This window comes from Plectrocnemia conspersa, unplaced genomic scaffold (genome assembly GCF_051122295.1).
Source record: "Plectrocnemia conspersa isolate PC_06_02 unplaced genomic scaffold, ASM5112229v1 ptg000005l, whole genome shotgun sequence".
NCBI lineage: Eukaryota > Metazoa > Arthropoda > Insecta > Trichoptera > Polycentropodidae > Plectrocnemia > Plectrocnemia conspersa.
The window spans coordinates 24,757,168-24,771,102 of record NW_028277169.1 but is presented as its reverse complement, the minus strand read 5'-3'; the positions used below and the strand labels follow the sequence as shown (position 1 = coordinate 24,771,102).

At 30.5% G+C, this 13,935-nt stretch overlaps 2 protein-coding genes across 2 annotated transcripts; one reads left to right on the top strand and one right to left on the bottom strand.

The window, feature by feature from the left end:
- Window positions 1-1,366: 1,366 nt before the first annotated feature.
- Window positions 1,367-6,176, top strand: hook (hook microtubule tethering protein). Its single transcript, XM_088185838.1, has 12 exons — window positions 1,367-1,563; window positions 1,665-1,817; window positions 1,882-1,998; window positions 2,066-2,160; window positions 2,220-2,354; window positions 2,431-2,718; window positions 2,788-3,039; window positions 3,099-3,282; window positions 3,586-3,716; window positions 3,779-3,968; window positions 4,496-4,669; window positions 4,737-6,176. Exons 1-12 carry the CDS (start codon window positions 1,476-1,478, stop codon window positions 5,021-5,023), a joined length of 2,094 nt encoding a protein of 697 aa, XP_088041964.1. The 5' UTR covers window positions 1,367-1,475; the 3' UTR covers window positions 5,024-6,176.
- A 1,867-nt stretch (window positions 6,177-8,043) lies between these two features.
- On the bottom strand, window positions 8,044-12,299 carry LOC148235268 (ARL14 effector protein). The gene is made up of 4 exons (XM_088185670.1): window positions 12,134-12,299; window positions 10,939-11,085; window positions 10,371-10,427; window positions 8,044-9,924 (listed from the first exon to the last, which is right to left on the bottom strand). Exons 1-4 carry the CDS (start codon window positions 12,214-12,216, stop codon window positions 9,864-9,866), a joined length of 348 nt encoding a protein of 115 aa, XP_088041796.1. The 5' UTR covers window positions 12,217-12,299; the 3' UTR covers window positions 8,044-9,863.
- Window positions 12,300-13,935: the final 1,636 nt, after the last annotated feature.

Below are 13,935 nucleotides of genomic sequence, written 5' to 3'. Positions count from 1 at the left end.
AATTAAAAGTACATTATTAACATATAAAATATATTAATTATAATGTTTAATAAGTTTCTGTGGTTTTTGTGATTTAAAAACTTTATCGATATAACAATTAAATATTTAGCCGAAAGAACGATTTTTAGAAGTGATTTAACGTTAAAGGATTGTAACGATTATCGATATATTTTTAATTTGTAATTTATAGCTTTATCGTTTCTTGATTTATGGATGTGTATAAAAGTCACTCAGATTCTCAAAAATGGTTACGATATAATTCTTCACAAGTATATATACTTGTACAAATGTGTATTAAAGCACCCATAAATCTAGTTACCCTTTACTTACTCTACTGAGATAAGCGATTGGTTCGCGTGCGTAACTTGCCGTATGATTTTGTCATCTTTGTGAACTGATACTGACAGGCGTCAAAGTTTGGCGGCGGAAAACCGCATCAGTTATTGTTCCCAATATAGTACTTCTTTTAAACCTCATTAAACAAATAGTTGGATACCGTAAATAAGTATAAAACTAGAAACACAACAAATAAAATTATAAAACTGTATGGGAATGGGCCCGCGTTAGGCGGACCAGTTCTTGTAGCTTAGTGATACAAATAGGCGCCAAAAAAATCATTAAGTTTGAGGGCCAGAGATTACTGGCCCTAGCTCGATACGTATGCTGGGACGCACTGGTCACCGATGTTCTTACTTAAAATTTTACATTCACGTAAATAATAACTGATTAAATGATGTCAATTTATAAATATCATATTCACAAATGTACATTTGAAGATTTTTAATATTTCATTTTAATTATTGGTGAGGCTCGGCCCTCGTGCCTTCTAAAGACAAGCCGCCCCCGTCGACGACACTGATAAACGGTTAATTGCGATTTTAACGGATGTTTGAGGATACAAATCTAGGTTATATATTTTAAAACGTATATGTGTAACCAAACTTTGTTGATCACTTTCGCAGACGTTCATTATCATTGATTTTTGAGCATGGTTCTGATATTCTTAATAAGCACCAAGTTTTAAGTTATATATATGTATTTTTTAATTTAATAAATATTAAATATCACCGAGCGAGCATTACTATTTTCTATTATTCTCCTTCCCCATATTTTTTCAATTCAAAGAATTCCAAATTTTTTTATTATAATTTGTAAACGTTTTTATTAATTAAAAAAATAATATATGTTTTAGTAATCAATTTAAAAAAATCATTATTTATTTATATTTTTGCAAAATATGTGTCTCAAAACAGTAACTATACAATTATTTTACAAAAAAATATTATTGTGTTTTAATTGAATAATTATAGGTCGTATAAAAATAAGAGCAAAATAAGTTCTGTTATGACCTCGATATCTATACAGTGTGACCAACTGGCGACCTGTCATAATTAGACGACGTCGTTGCTATCTGTCGCTGTCGTGGGTGTAATTTACGTATGTTTTCTCCGTTATTCGCCTGATCGCAACAAACCATGGATATTAACGGCTCGAACCTGTGCGCTAATCTGATAGTGTGGCTCAAGACCGTCAATCCTGGACGCTCTCGAAGATCGGACGATGGTAATACGTTGCCCCATATTTTCACTAACACCTGTAGATAACGGCGTCTTGACAGCTATGCGAATTTAGGCACTAAAACAATTTTGACCATATTATTGTAGACATCTTCGACGGTGTGCTGATGGCGGAGGCCCTGAATGAGATCGCTCCTGAATTTTTCCCGTCATCGTGGAATTCCAAGATCAAACACGATATCGGAAGCAACTGGCGACTCAAAGTCAGCAATCTGAAGAAGATCGTCGAGAGAGTGATAGGTTAGATCGAATTAATTTATACTTTGTATATTAAAATCGTTTAATTGTAATATTTTTCGATCAGATTATTATCAAGACGTGTTAAATCTGAGTCTGGCCGAGTTTCTAAAACCGGACGTTAATAAGATCGCCGAAAAAGAAGATCTATTTGAACTCGGACGCCTTTTACAACTTATTCTCGGTATTAATTTAAATTATTATTAACTAGATGTGAAAGTATTTAGTATTAATATTGACGTTTACAATAGGTTGTGCTGTCAATTGCGAACAAAAACAAGAATATGTGACACGAATCAAAGAATTGGAAGTGTCTTGTCAATGGGCGATTATGCAAGCGATCCAAGTATAATATTGATTTATATTGTTATGTTAATTTAAATTTAATTACATTCTTAATTTAAGGAACTCGAGAGTAATATTCACAATCGGAATAGATCGAGTATAAGCATAGAATTCGGTGGGAATACAGCGCGTGTTCAATCGGAGATTGAAGCCAAAGATATGTTAGCTCAGAGATGTCACGAGTTAGATTTACAAGTGATATATTTTATATAAACAATATTCTATTGTTTATTTGAATGGTCATTTATAACTATATTTTTATGTAATTTAGGTTAAGGTATTGACTGAAGAGAAGATCACTCTTCTAAGTGAGAATCAGAAGTTGCAAGCAAAGCTGCAGGAGGGCATTTGTAATATTTCCGAGAACGTAGACGATCGCGGTGAATCTATAGGACCAGCGCTGTCAGGAACGGTGCGATATAATGACATGAGACGGCAAGTCGATTCGCTCAAAGACGAAATTTTTAAAGTCGAAACGGCTAGAGACGATTACAAGGCTAAGACTTTGATGCAAGAGAAGGAAATATCGACATTGTATGCAAGAGTCGAAGAACTTCAGGTGATTTTTATATTACATAGACGAGAAAGTGTCAGGCTCGCTTACTAAAAAAACAATTATTATTAATAGATTGCTGCTTCTGAATCCGCTCAACTAAAAGACGAAGTCGACGCTCTCAGAGAATCAGCCGATAGAGTTTCTAATTACGAAGCCACGATCGAATCGTACAAGAAGAGAATGGAAGAATATGTCGATTTAAAAAAGCAAGTAAAGCTTTTGGAACAAAAAAATGTCGAATACGTCCAGAGGAGTATCGAACACGAAGAGGACGCTAAAAAGTGCACAATGTTAAAGAGTCAGCTTGAGATCTACAAAAAACAGGTAATTAATTAATGGGTTAATTTACTTTGTACAAGATTTAATATTGTATGTATTTATAGATTTCAGATATACACGAGAAATTGGACGCTGAAATAACAAAGGCCGATAAATTGGAGATCGAGAATAAAAAAGTGGCTACCAGATTAATCTCGTTGCAAAGAGAGCGAGATAATTTGTTACGTGAAAGGGATACTTTGAAGGACACGTGCGAGGAACTTCGTTGTTCAAATCTTCAAGCTAGTGGTAGATTATTATTTAAATATATACATATATAATAGTTTAACCGCTTAATGACTGATTTTTCGCAAAAAAACTATCCAAAAGCCCTGATTTTAAGAATTATAATAGCTATAGGAAGTAGAAATCATACTAAAAAAAATATATCCTTATTTTAAAAACAAATTCTTAATCAAAATATATGAAAAAATTATATAAATTACAACACAAACATCAAATTAAAATTTAATTATTAATTAAATTTAAATGCTATTAGTATAAGAACTCAAAATGTAAAAAATAGTTATAAAAAATATACAACCATTTCAGGAAATAATGAAGATAGTGTATCAAGAGAGTTGATGCCTGCCGATATCAAAGAGAAGTTAATTAGATTGGAGCATGAGAATAAGATTTTGCGTCAGAATCAAGGCAATTCCGGAGATCATACTTCAGTGCAGGTATTTAAATGATGTCAAACGTGTTGTGTGTATCTTTTGCGATGATTATATTTATGTTTTAGAATTTATTGGAAGAGTATGCTCAACGATTAGAAAAGCAGAGAAATATTAATAGGGAAGCGAATCAGAAAATCATGGCTCTGGAAGCTCGATTAGATGAAATTCAAAGCGCCGGAGAAGTCGAGCAGAAAAATAAAGATGCACAGCACGATATGAAATTGGCGCAGACTTTGGACGAATGTCAACGAAAAGGTATAAATGCAGGGACATCATTTAGGGAGGGGTTGGGAGCAAGAGGGCATTTGCCTCTCTTGAATTTGGCCAGAAAAATGCATGTCATTTAATGAAATATATAATCAACGGGTCATTTTTTTGCTGAGTGATGTGTGACGACTGCCTGTTTTGTGAGAATTTCACGCACCACAGAGTTACATAAAAAAATCGTAACTTTCGAACTAAAAGGAATTAAAAAACAATAATTGCCCAAATTTTTCGACTTGTATTGGTACATATTATTAAATTATTTCGTCAGCGGTTTTCAATCTGGGTCGAATGAAATTATTTTTTTAGTTTTAAAATTATTTGGAAAGAAATTTAATATTTTGTTGCTCTGCCTATTCCAGTTTTTATAAAAGTCCCACTTTTTTAACTTTTCTAATCATTGTGATCAATTTCTTATCAATTAACACTAAAAAAGCGACAAATTCAAAATAATGAACTACCTGATAAAAATATATATTGTGAAGAAGTGTTTCAATATATGTATTAATTTCCAATAGGAGCTCAATTAGATGAAGTTACGGTTACGTTGCAAAGAGAAAAGCAGAAGATCAAAACGCTACAAGAAAACCTCAATCAGAAAGAGGCTGAATTGTTGGCGACTGAAGAAAAATATAAGCAGATTATTGACAAAGCTAAAGAGGTTATCAAAACACTTGATCCTCGAGCTACAGGTAAATATGCATAAATTTAACATTTAATACCGACAGATAAGATCTTAACCTATTTTATTTTCAACAGATTTAACACTATTGAACAATAGAATACTAAATGAGAAGCTAGCGAGACAGAATCAAGCACAAAGTACGTCCAGTGCAGGGCGGGCTGCCAGCAGCGTCGGGAATCAGGACGTTATGAGGGAAGGAGAAGAGAAGCTCTTGGCGTCGGCTTTCTATAAATTGGGCGTCACTTGTCACCGTGACGCTATCGATAGTAGACTTGCTCTATTGACAGCCGGACAGAGCTTCTTGTCTCGGCAGCGTCAAGCCGGCCCGAGAAATCCGATTAAATCGTTCAGGGCAAAATAAGATTCTAGTGTTTTCAATATATATATTTTTATATAAGATTGTTATTTAAATGTATTACGATTGGTTATCTTCGTAATTAATTATAATAAATTAAAGGGCCCAAAGTTAAGATTAAACTTAACGGCGATTTAGCAATCAAATTTTATTGATTTGTATGAATACGTGTAATCTTAAATAACGAGGCCTTCACCAAAAAAACTAAAATAATTTATAGGTTACGTTTTGTATTTGTCAAGTGATAATTTTATGTATTTATACATTTAAATGATATGAGTACCAGTATTCGGTTCTGGGATATATATATAATTGTTATGAAATTATTATTTATCTTTTTTTAATCGAAGAATTATATTTATCACATATATTTATTATTATACGTGCACATTTTGTGATTTGTAACTTTTAACAACAGCTATAGTGTCAGACAAGTAAAAGTATTGAAACAGATTAGCCTAATTTAGTCGCAAGTAGTGACTTTAATCAGTAAAGCAACTTGAATGTTTTACTTGTCCGATAATATACACGTTTTTATATTTAGATAGATAGTGACAATAGTTGAAGTTTTAAGAATAGACTGTGCAATAAAATATATAATTTTAATATTTCAACATATCCTATGGATGCAGTTAATTAAATACATAGCTAATCCTCTTTTTTATGAAACTTTTAAATTTTAAACCGTACAATTTATTAATTTATATAGAAATATCAGTATTAAATCTTGCCAAGCTTTAGAATTTTCTTCCAGTTAAATGAGAGGATTATTATATACAGTAGATTTATTCACTAGAATCAAACAGAAAGAATCAAATTATTAGTACCATCATGTCAACCATATACAGTTCTCTGTGTTCCTATTGTTTTAGTTTAAAACCATTTAATGAGTGTAAGTTTTTCTTTAAAACATGTGATATAGTGATTTTTATATGAATAAATTGTAATGTATTTATTATGTTATTATTGAGTTTTAGGGTTTAAATAAAAAAACCCTAAACAGCTAGCTCTTGGACGTCGTTCGAGACTGTTAACGTATTGATGTTTCATAAATTTTATTGTACAATATAAAATACAGATGTAAACAGGTTGTAACTTAAAAGTGCAAATTTCAATTTATTTTGAATAAATCATTGAAAACAATTCAAACAGTAATGAACATTCTGTATTCCTTTATCTCAGCGCTTCATTCTCCATTGACCTTGCTCATTAAAAATTTGTTTTATGATACATTTGTTTACACAAAGAAATATTGAAAAAATAGTATACTCTGGTTGTTTTAATAATATATTAACAGCCTCGCATACCTTTATCATAACGATTAAATTGTCAGTGAATATTTTCATTCCTGTGGTTTGTGGTTAACACGAGCTTACAAATATGTGTAATGTACTGTGATGACGTAATTGGTAGGTGAGTCATGCACGGAATGAAATATTTACATCCCAAGTGATACACTCTTAGATTAATCATAAATTTTAAACATTTTTATTTGCAATATATTACTAGAAATGCAAAAACACATTTTTTTAGTTGAAAAGTATTACAAAATTGTTCCAATTGATTTTTTTTATAATGTCATATATTGGACCACTAAAAATTAAATACCATATATTGATTATGAGACGCATGTTTTTTAGTATTTTGGTGTTTTTAATAAAATTGCATAGTTAAAATAAAATTTGGTCGTAAGTGTGATCGAAAATCATGAAATTTATCTAGCTATAAAAGTATGAATATTACAGATGAAAATTCTGATAAAGAAGACGACGACAACCATGAACAGGATAATCAGGAAAGTGACTGAAAATAATTAAAAATTACGTTTAAAACCGAGCTTCAATAACGTCTTCAATGCAACTTATAAAATTAAAGAAATATTTCGAAAGTGCCCCATGAAAAATACAGTTTTAAGAAAATACATAAAGAGTGAATTTAATATCGAACTTAAGCTTGGATATTAACCCTTTGGACGCGATAGTCGACTACAGTCGCTCAATTGATTTTTTATCTCTACGCAAAAATCAGTAAAAAATAATGTTTTTAAGAAAAAACTTTTTTTTGTGAATAAACATAAAATATCATTTTAAATAAATAAAAATTAAAAAATCAGAACATTTAAACACAGAACCAAAGTAAAATTTGAATTAAAAAAAAAAAAAAAAATTATATTTATTTTTGATTAACGCGTCCAAAGGGTTAAGACAAGGTGCAAGTTCTTAGTTCTGATAATCGAAAGATTTTTTAAATACAGTAGTGCCCCCAATAACACGGTAAATTGGGGATTTGCTAATTGTGTGCGTATAATCAGGGGGACTGGAAAATAGTCATACAATTTTTTGCAATACGTACGTATGAATCAGGCGCCTGTGTTGCTGTATCCTGTCTTTGGGAATTTTTCAGAAAGATGTTGTTTGTGCACAAAGAAATGGGTGTATGACGACTTAGTTAATGGAAGATCGGCTAAAAGTTGTTTAGAATAGACGCCCAGGAGTTCTACGTAACCCACCCTGTATTTTAGTTCTTGAAGCTTTTCGTGGGCATTTAGCTGAAAAGATAGACTAATCTCGCCCAAAAGAATACTGACTTGGTGATTATTCCTGGTTGTGGATAGACAACCGTCAATTGAATCCTTCCAGAAAAATTAAAAAGGTGCCAGCATCAAAATTTGCAGAATGGATATCAACTGCTTGGAAAAAATCCAGAATCAATACATAGTGAAGTGCACATTTAAAAAATGCTGGATCACTAATGCCCTTGACGGCAAAGAAGATGATATTGCATGGGAAAATGTAATAAATGATTCAGAAAAGTCGGAAAAGTGCATATATCCTTCATGTTTGCAATATTAGTTTATATTTTTATAATGAACTATTTGTTCAATTTTTTATTTAGAGCTTAGAAAAATAAGGGTACGTATTATAATCGATGTAATACGGTAAAAATTAAAGAAAAAGATATTTTAATGAAATCTTTATTAATTTAATCATTGACAACTCATTACTATTAGTAATAATATATTATAATAGATTTTTAAAAAGTACATTTATTATTATTTATCACAAAATATATTATTAACACATTGCATATCATGTGAACAAATTTCATCATTTCAACTACATACAAAAACACTTCGTTTAATTTATTCTATGCAGCGCGCAATTTCGGCCTATGGTCTCGTAACGCGGCGATTATTTCATCGTCTTTGAAATCTCAAGAAATATAATTTTTAATTCTAAGTCATTACAATTAAAATATACATTTTTAACGTTTAAAGATAAAGATCTATATAATCGAAATAAATCTGTAAGCAATGTTTTTTGATCGTATTATAAATAATGACACAAATAAAAGTATAATGTTCCAATTATTCGATATATGCAATAGCGCTATACACACATGTGCAGCCAGAAGTGACTTACGCACATACTTATACGTGTGACCAAAATGCCTAGGGCTGGCACAAATTGTTATAACATTTTATTATTATTATCCTTACAATACAATTGATATTACACGTTTGGATTGTTTCCTGTGATTATTTTTGAAAAAACATTTTCATCGACAAAATACACGATTCACATCTTCTTGTGATATTTTAAATTCTATTATTTATTGTTTGTTTTATTATATTTATTAAAAAGGCGTATACTATATTTCAAAACGGTACACATGCTAAGGTGACCAGATTTTGAAAATATCAAAGGACACTGAAAATAAAAACGCCATCTAGGACATTTTAACAAGGATAAATGCGGAAATAGAAAGTCTTAACAAGAATGCGGCTTTTGGAAGTTGGATAGTCTTCGGCGGAGTGTTGAGTGTATTTTGTCAGCTGAATGCTGCTGGAGTAGATGTGATGTTCTCTGGACAATCCGCTAATGTCTCTTGTGCCAATGTGGGTCTTCCTAAGTCTTCCTCGAATGCCATCTGCCGATGTGACCAAGTATCACATCTTTTATAATGATCATTCAAGCAGCTCTGACAAATCACAGATGAGGATGTTTACGAGCCAATTGCATCGCTTCTTGAACATACCTCCAAAATGTGTTTACGTCTTAAGAGAAAGCACGGTCCAGATGGTTACTTCAGCGATTGTTAATAAGCAGGGTAAAACATATCGTCTAGCACGCGCCCTCTCATACAAAAGGGTAGTTCTTTTGGCGGTGATAATAGATGGTCTTAGTACGCACGTGCTATTAGATGGTTCATGCAATATTTCCAATTGTTGACGCTCTGCTTTTGAGGCAACGAGATCTTTTTCGTTTGTTCGAATGGTCGTTAGGGTGATCTCTAAATTGTGACTAACAGCGTAGGGGGTTGAAGAATAAAAAAATGTGATAATGTATGGACATTTTTCACTAATTGGCAATTTCAAAGTTGAAAAGTTGGATGTCATACAAAAATCGATGTGTAAATCGACCGTAGCGTGTAAATTATTTTATACGTCAGTTTTATATTTGCTTTTATAATAAAAAAACAATATTTTTTTATTTAAAAAATATGAATATTTGTTTTTTCTGAACACAAATTTATTTTTATTTAATTGGTATGTGTCCACAGTTTAACTTTTACTGATTTTCATTGCAAAAACAAAAATAATATTATTATGAAACTGCGTTTCAAATTTAACTTTAAAACTTTGATTAGCAAAAAAGTGGTATTTTAAAAAAAGTTAAGTTTTTGTCTACGCGTCTGTTTTTTTGTGTTAAAATTTTATAAAAATAAATCGTTTTTTATAAAGTGAAATAGGTGATCTTTAATTTTTCAATCGACAATTAAAGCTTGCCTTTGGAATAATTAGTGTACTGCTATAAGCAGAACATTAAGTGGAATAAAAATTGCTCTACTTGAATTTATTTGGAACTTCTATTTCAATCTTTTGGTACTGGTATTTACGTTTGAAACTGAAAAAAAAATATAAAACATATTGTTTTAATTTATATCACATATATAATATAATAAATAGTTTTATATTATACTATTATTTCTAGTTGTAATATTTAGTAATTATTCGAAAATATTTATAACTGAATTTTATAAAATAAATCAAATGTTCAATAATAAATAATTGCAGTTATATTATAATGAATTTAAAAATAAACAAATATGAAAAGGAAATTACTTCATTAAGATAACTAATAATAAAAAAGATATTCATATATCAAACTTATTTTTCCTTTACATTTAGCATAGTGAAGTAATTATGGTTAATTTATGAGGTTGTTCACCATTGACTGTGTGATTATAAACATAAAAGTATGATATTATTATCTGGCTACAACTAGGATTAACACGTTTTTTTCAAAAAAAAAACGGCTCATATATTGAAATAAAAAAAAAACCGCCTTACTTGAATCTACTTGCGCCTTCTATCTCAATTTTTTGGTACTGGCATTTGCGATTTGCACTGAAAATAAAAAAAAATATATAAAATGCATTGTTTTAATTTATTTTTTTATACAATATTATATAATACATAGTCTTATATTACACTTTTATTTCTATTTGTAATATTTACTAAAGTACTCGAAAATATTTATTGTTGTATTTTATAAAATAAGACAATGTAAAAGTAAATTATTTTATGAAATTTGTTTTTTTTTCAATTTATGAAATCTACTAGTTTTCTTGTCAAAAATCAAAAGAAAATGCATATAAAAACAAGATATCACCCGTTATTAATTATTTAATTATTAACATTTTTTAATGAATTATAAAAAAACAGTTTAATTTTGAAACTTCACTTATGGCTTGTTTTGGTGTCATTAATTGGTGGATAATATTAGTCAAGTTTAAAACCATTAGTAAAATATCTATTATTCCACTTGTGACTAAATGCTGTACATATGGTTTTGAGGGTTTATATTATAATACATATACATATATATGTATACTTGACTTAAATTTAATATACAAACCGGCATTCGTGTCCACATTTCTCTGATCCACATTTAGGGCAAGGTAAATGACAACCGACGCAGCTTCGATCCAGGCAATCACAAACATCTTCACCGTTTAGCAACCCCCTTTCATCGTACAGCGTTTCTGTTTTTTTATTTTTACGTCTATAAATAATATAAATTTATGAAATGGTTAAAAAATAACTACCAAAAAGACAAAAACGCGTCGTAAAGTTGTGAAAAAATGTTGTGAATAAAGAAAGCGGTTCCTGAGATTTAGAAAGGAAAATTTTAATTTTAAAGACTGGATAAAATCAAGATCATTATTGATCCATTGTGGATAATATCAAGACCAAAAAATGCAGAATGGCAGACATTTAAGAAAATTCAGGATGGCCAAAAAGCTTGATACTTGGTTAATTGCTTGATAAAAAATTAGTGGACTGAATTTCTGCTTGCAATTCGATACTTAAATGCAATAAAAACGAGTTTTTTCTCAAACAATTCATTGCTAGGAACGAAAAGTTAATATAGTACGTTAGTTGAAAAAGATAACAGTCTAAACGGGGTGAAAATCAAACAATCGATATTTAGGGATATATCATTGCATCCACCATATAGTCCAAACCTTGATCCTTTAGACCAGGTATTGCCAACCCAAATGACCTTGCGAGTCACTTTGGAAATGCACCATAATTCCGCGGGCCACATATAAAATTATATATCACCATAATAAATTTAGATACACTATAAACTTTTTTGGAGTGAAAAATTGTCTATAGTGTATTGGCCATTATAAAATAAATATATTTTGTAAAAGTTTGATTAATCTCGCGGGCCGGAAAAATGTTCAAGGCGGGCCACGGGTTGGCTACCCTTGCTTTAGACTATAATTTGTTTAGAGATTTGCAAAACTCTTCCAATGGTGTGGATTAAATACTAGATTTGAACTTGTACCAAAACCACTTTGAACAATTAATTTTACCATATATCAAAATCGAGGCAAATATATGGATTTTTAACCGAATGTTTAATAATAAGAACTGAAATATAATATCCTTTTATTTAAAATATACTTTACTCAGGAAAAATGTCTGAAAGAAATAATTAACATTGATTGAAGTAAAAAATCATATCTCGATTCAAAGGACAAATATGTTTTGATAGTCGTGTATTGCATAGGTTCATTTAGAATAGTTTGTAATGTTCTTACGGGACTTTATATTCCTTCTTAATATGCTTTTTTTTATCCTTGGACTTCAATCCATCTCCAGCAGATTTCTTGCGTGTTTCCATATTTAAAACAACAATTATCGAGAGAAGGATCGAGAGCAACGGAAAAAGTCGGTGTCAAAGCGCCAACTTGGTGTTGCCAGTGTAATAAATAATATCCGAAAAAATGCGCCTACGAAAAAAAAAATAAATAAATATAACACACATCTACATTAAGGTGACCAGATTACTGCGTAAACAAAAATTGCACACAAAAATATTCCACACAGTGAAAATTCTGAATATAACTGAGTGTTTGATTGTCATTCATATTTTAATTTTAATTTCAACTGCTTCATATTTTTCTCTATTTTTAAGTAAAAAAAAAATGCGTAATTATAGAAAATTTTAGTGTATCATATCAATGTAAATTACTAATATAATTGTAAAATATTAAAACATGATATTTTTAAAATTAAAATCATATTAACATCTGCTATATATAAAGACATTTTTTTAATATTTATTTACGTATTCTCAAATATGTTTATATTGACTATCTATGATCAGAAATTATGTTGTTTGAAATTTTTGCTGTACACAATTTACGTTTGCGTAATAATCCCCGTACATTATATATCAATCCAGTGAAAATGAAGTACTATAAAAATTTGAATCAGCAGAAAATATATTAGTTAAAATAAAATAAAATTTTGTTGTGGCCTCTTTATTTGTATATATATATATTTTCACTCAGGTTTATTATGGCCAAAACTTGGCGGCTCTTTAGTTACAATGATAAAAACGCTACTGCAGCGGCTCAATCTGTGTCTAATTGCCACCCGTCACCAAAATTTTAAGCATACATATATATACATATATAATTATATAACTCTGAATTCCTCATCCTCACAATGAAATCAACCCCTTTCTTGAAAAACGACTTTATATTGTGGGGGCCTATTTATTTATTTATTATGGGCAAAATTAAAAAGCACTCTGGCAGCACCGACGCAAGAGTGGCGGAGGGCAGTACATTATTTGGCGAACTCAGCGGGAATTTGACGTACAGCGGTGTCTCGTCCGCTGATCACTAATAGCATACATGTAATTATTATATACTTCAATAAAAATACTAATGCAGCGACCTAATCTGTATCAAATTGGCACCCGCAACTACCTGCTAAAACATTTTATTTTGATTTGGGTTTTTGATTTTTTTTTTTATAGTGAAATGATTTTATCTTGTGAACGTGCCTTTATTTTATTGTTTAAGCACTATTATTTCTCGTAAATAGAGCTATTTTTCCATGACCGGAACGTGTTACAGTATGATTTCTGCGGGTTTAGATTAACTAAAATCTGATCGAATACCCTAAAGAGAGTAGCGTTTCGGTACTCAATTTTTAAAGCTAGACCCTTGAGTACATGGAGCGCGACTGATCACTACATTTCATAACATTTTCCAATAATATATTATTCGTTTCCATAAATAAATTACCGATATCGGGGACTATAATTAATTTCACACTGTTTTTAGAGACGTCATTTGGGTAGGAAACGTTTTCAGTTTCCAAACTTTTTTGTTAAAAAAGCATCAATTAAATGGCCGCCTCTGAACCGTTTGCAGCAGCCGATCTTTTCGATGACTTTTTTGTACATTTTGGCCCTAATCTGGGCTATAACTTGTCAGATGTTGGTTTTTAGGTACTCAAACGTCTTCCACATTAATATCATCGATTTAGTGGCAAAATAATCGGTTATCATGCTACTATAACGCACACTTTTATCGCTTTAAAAAAA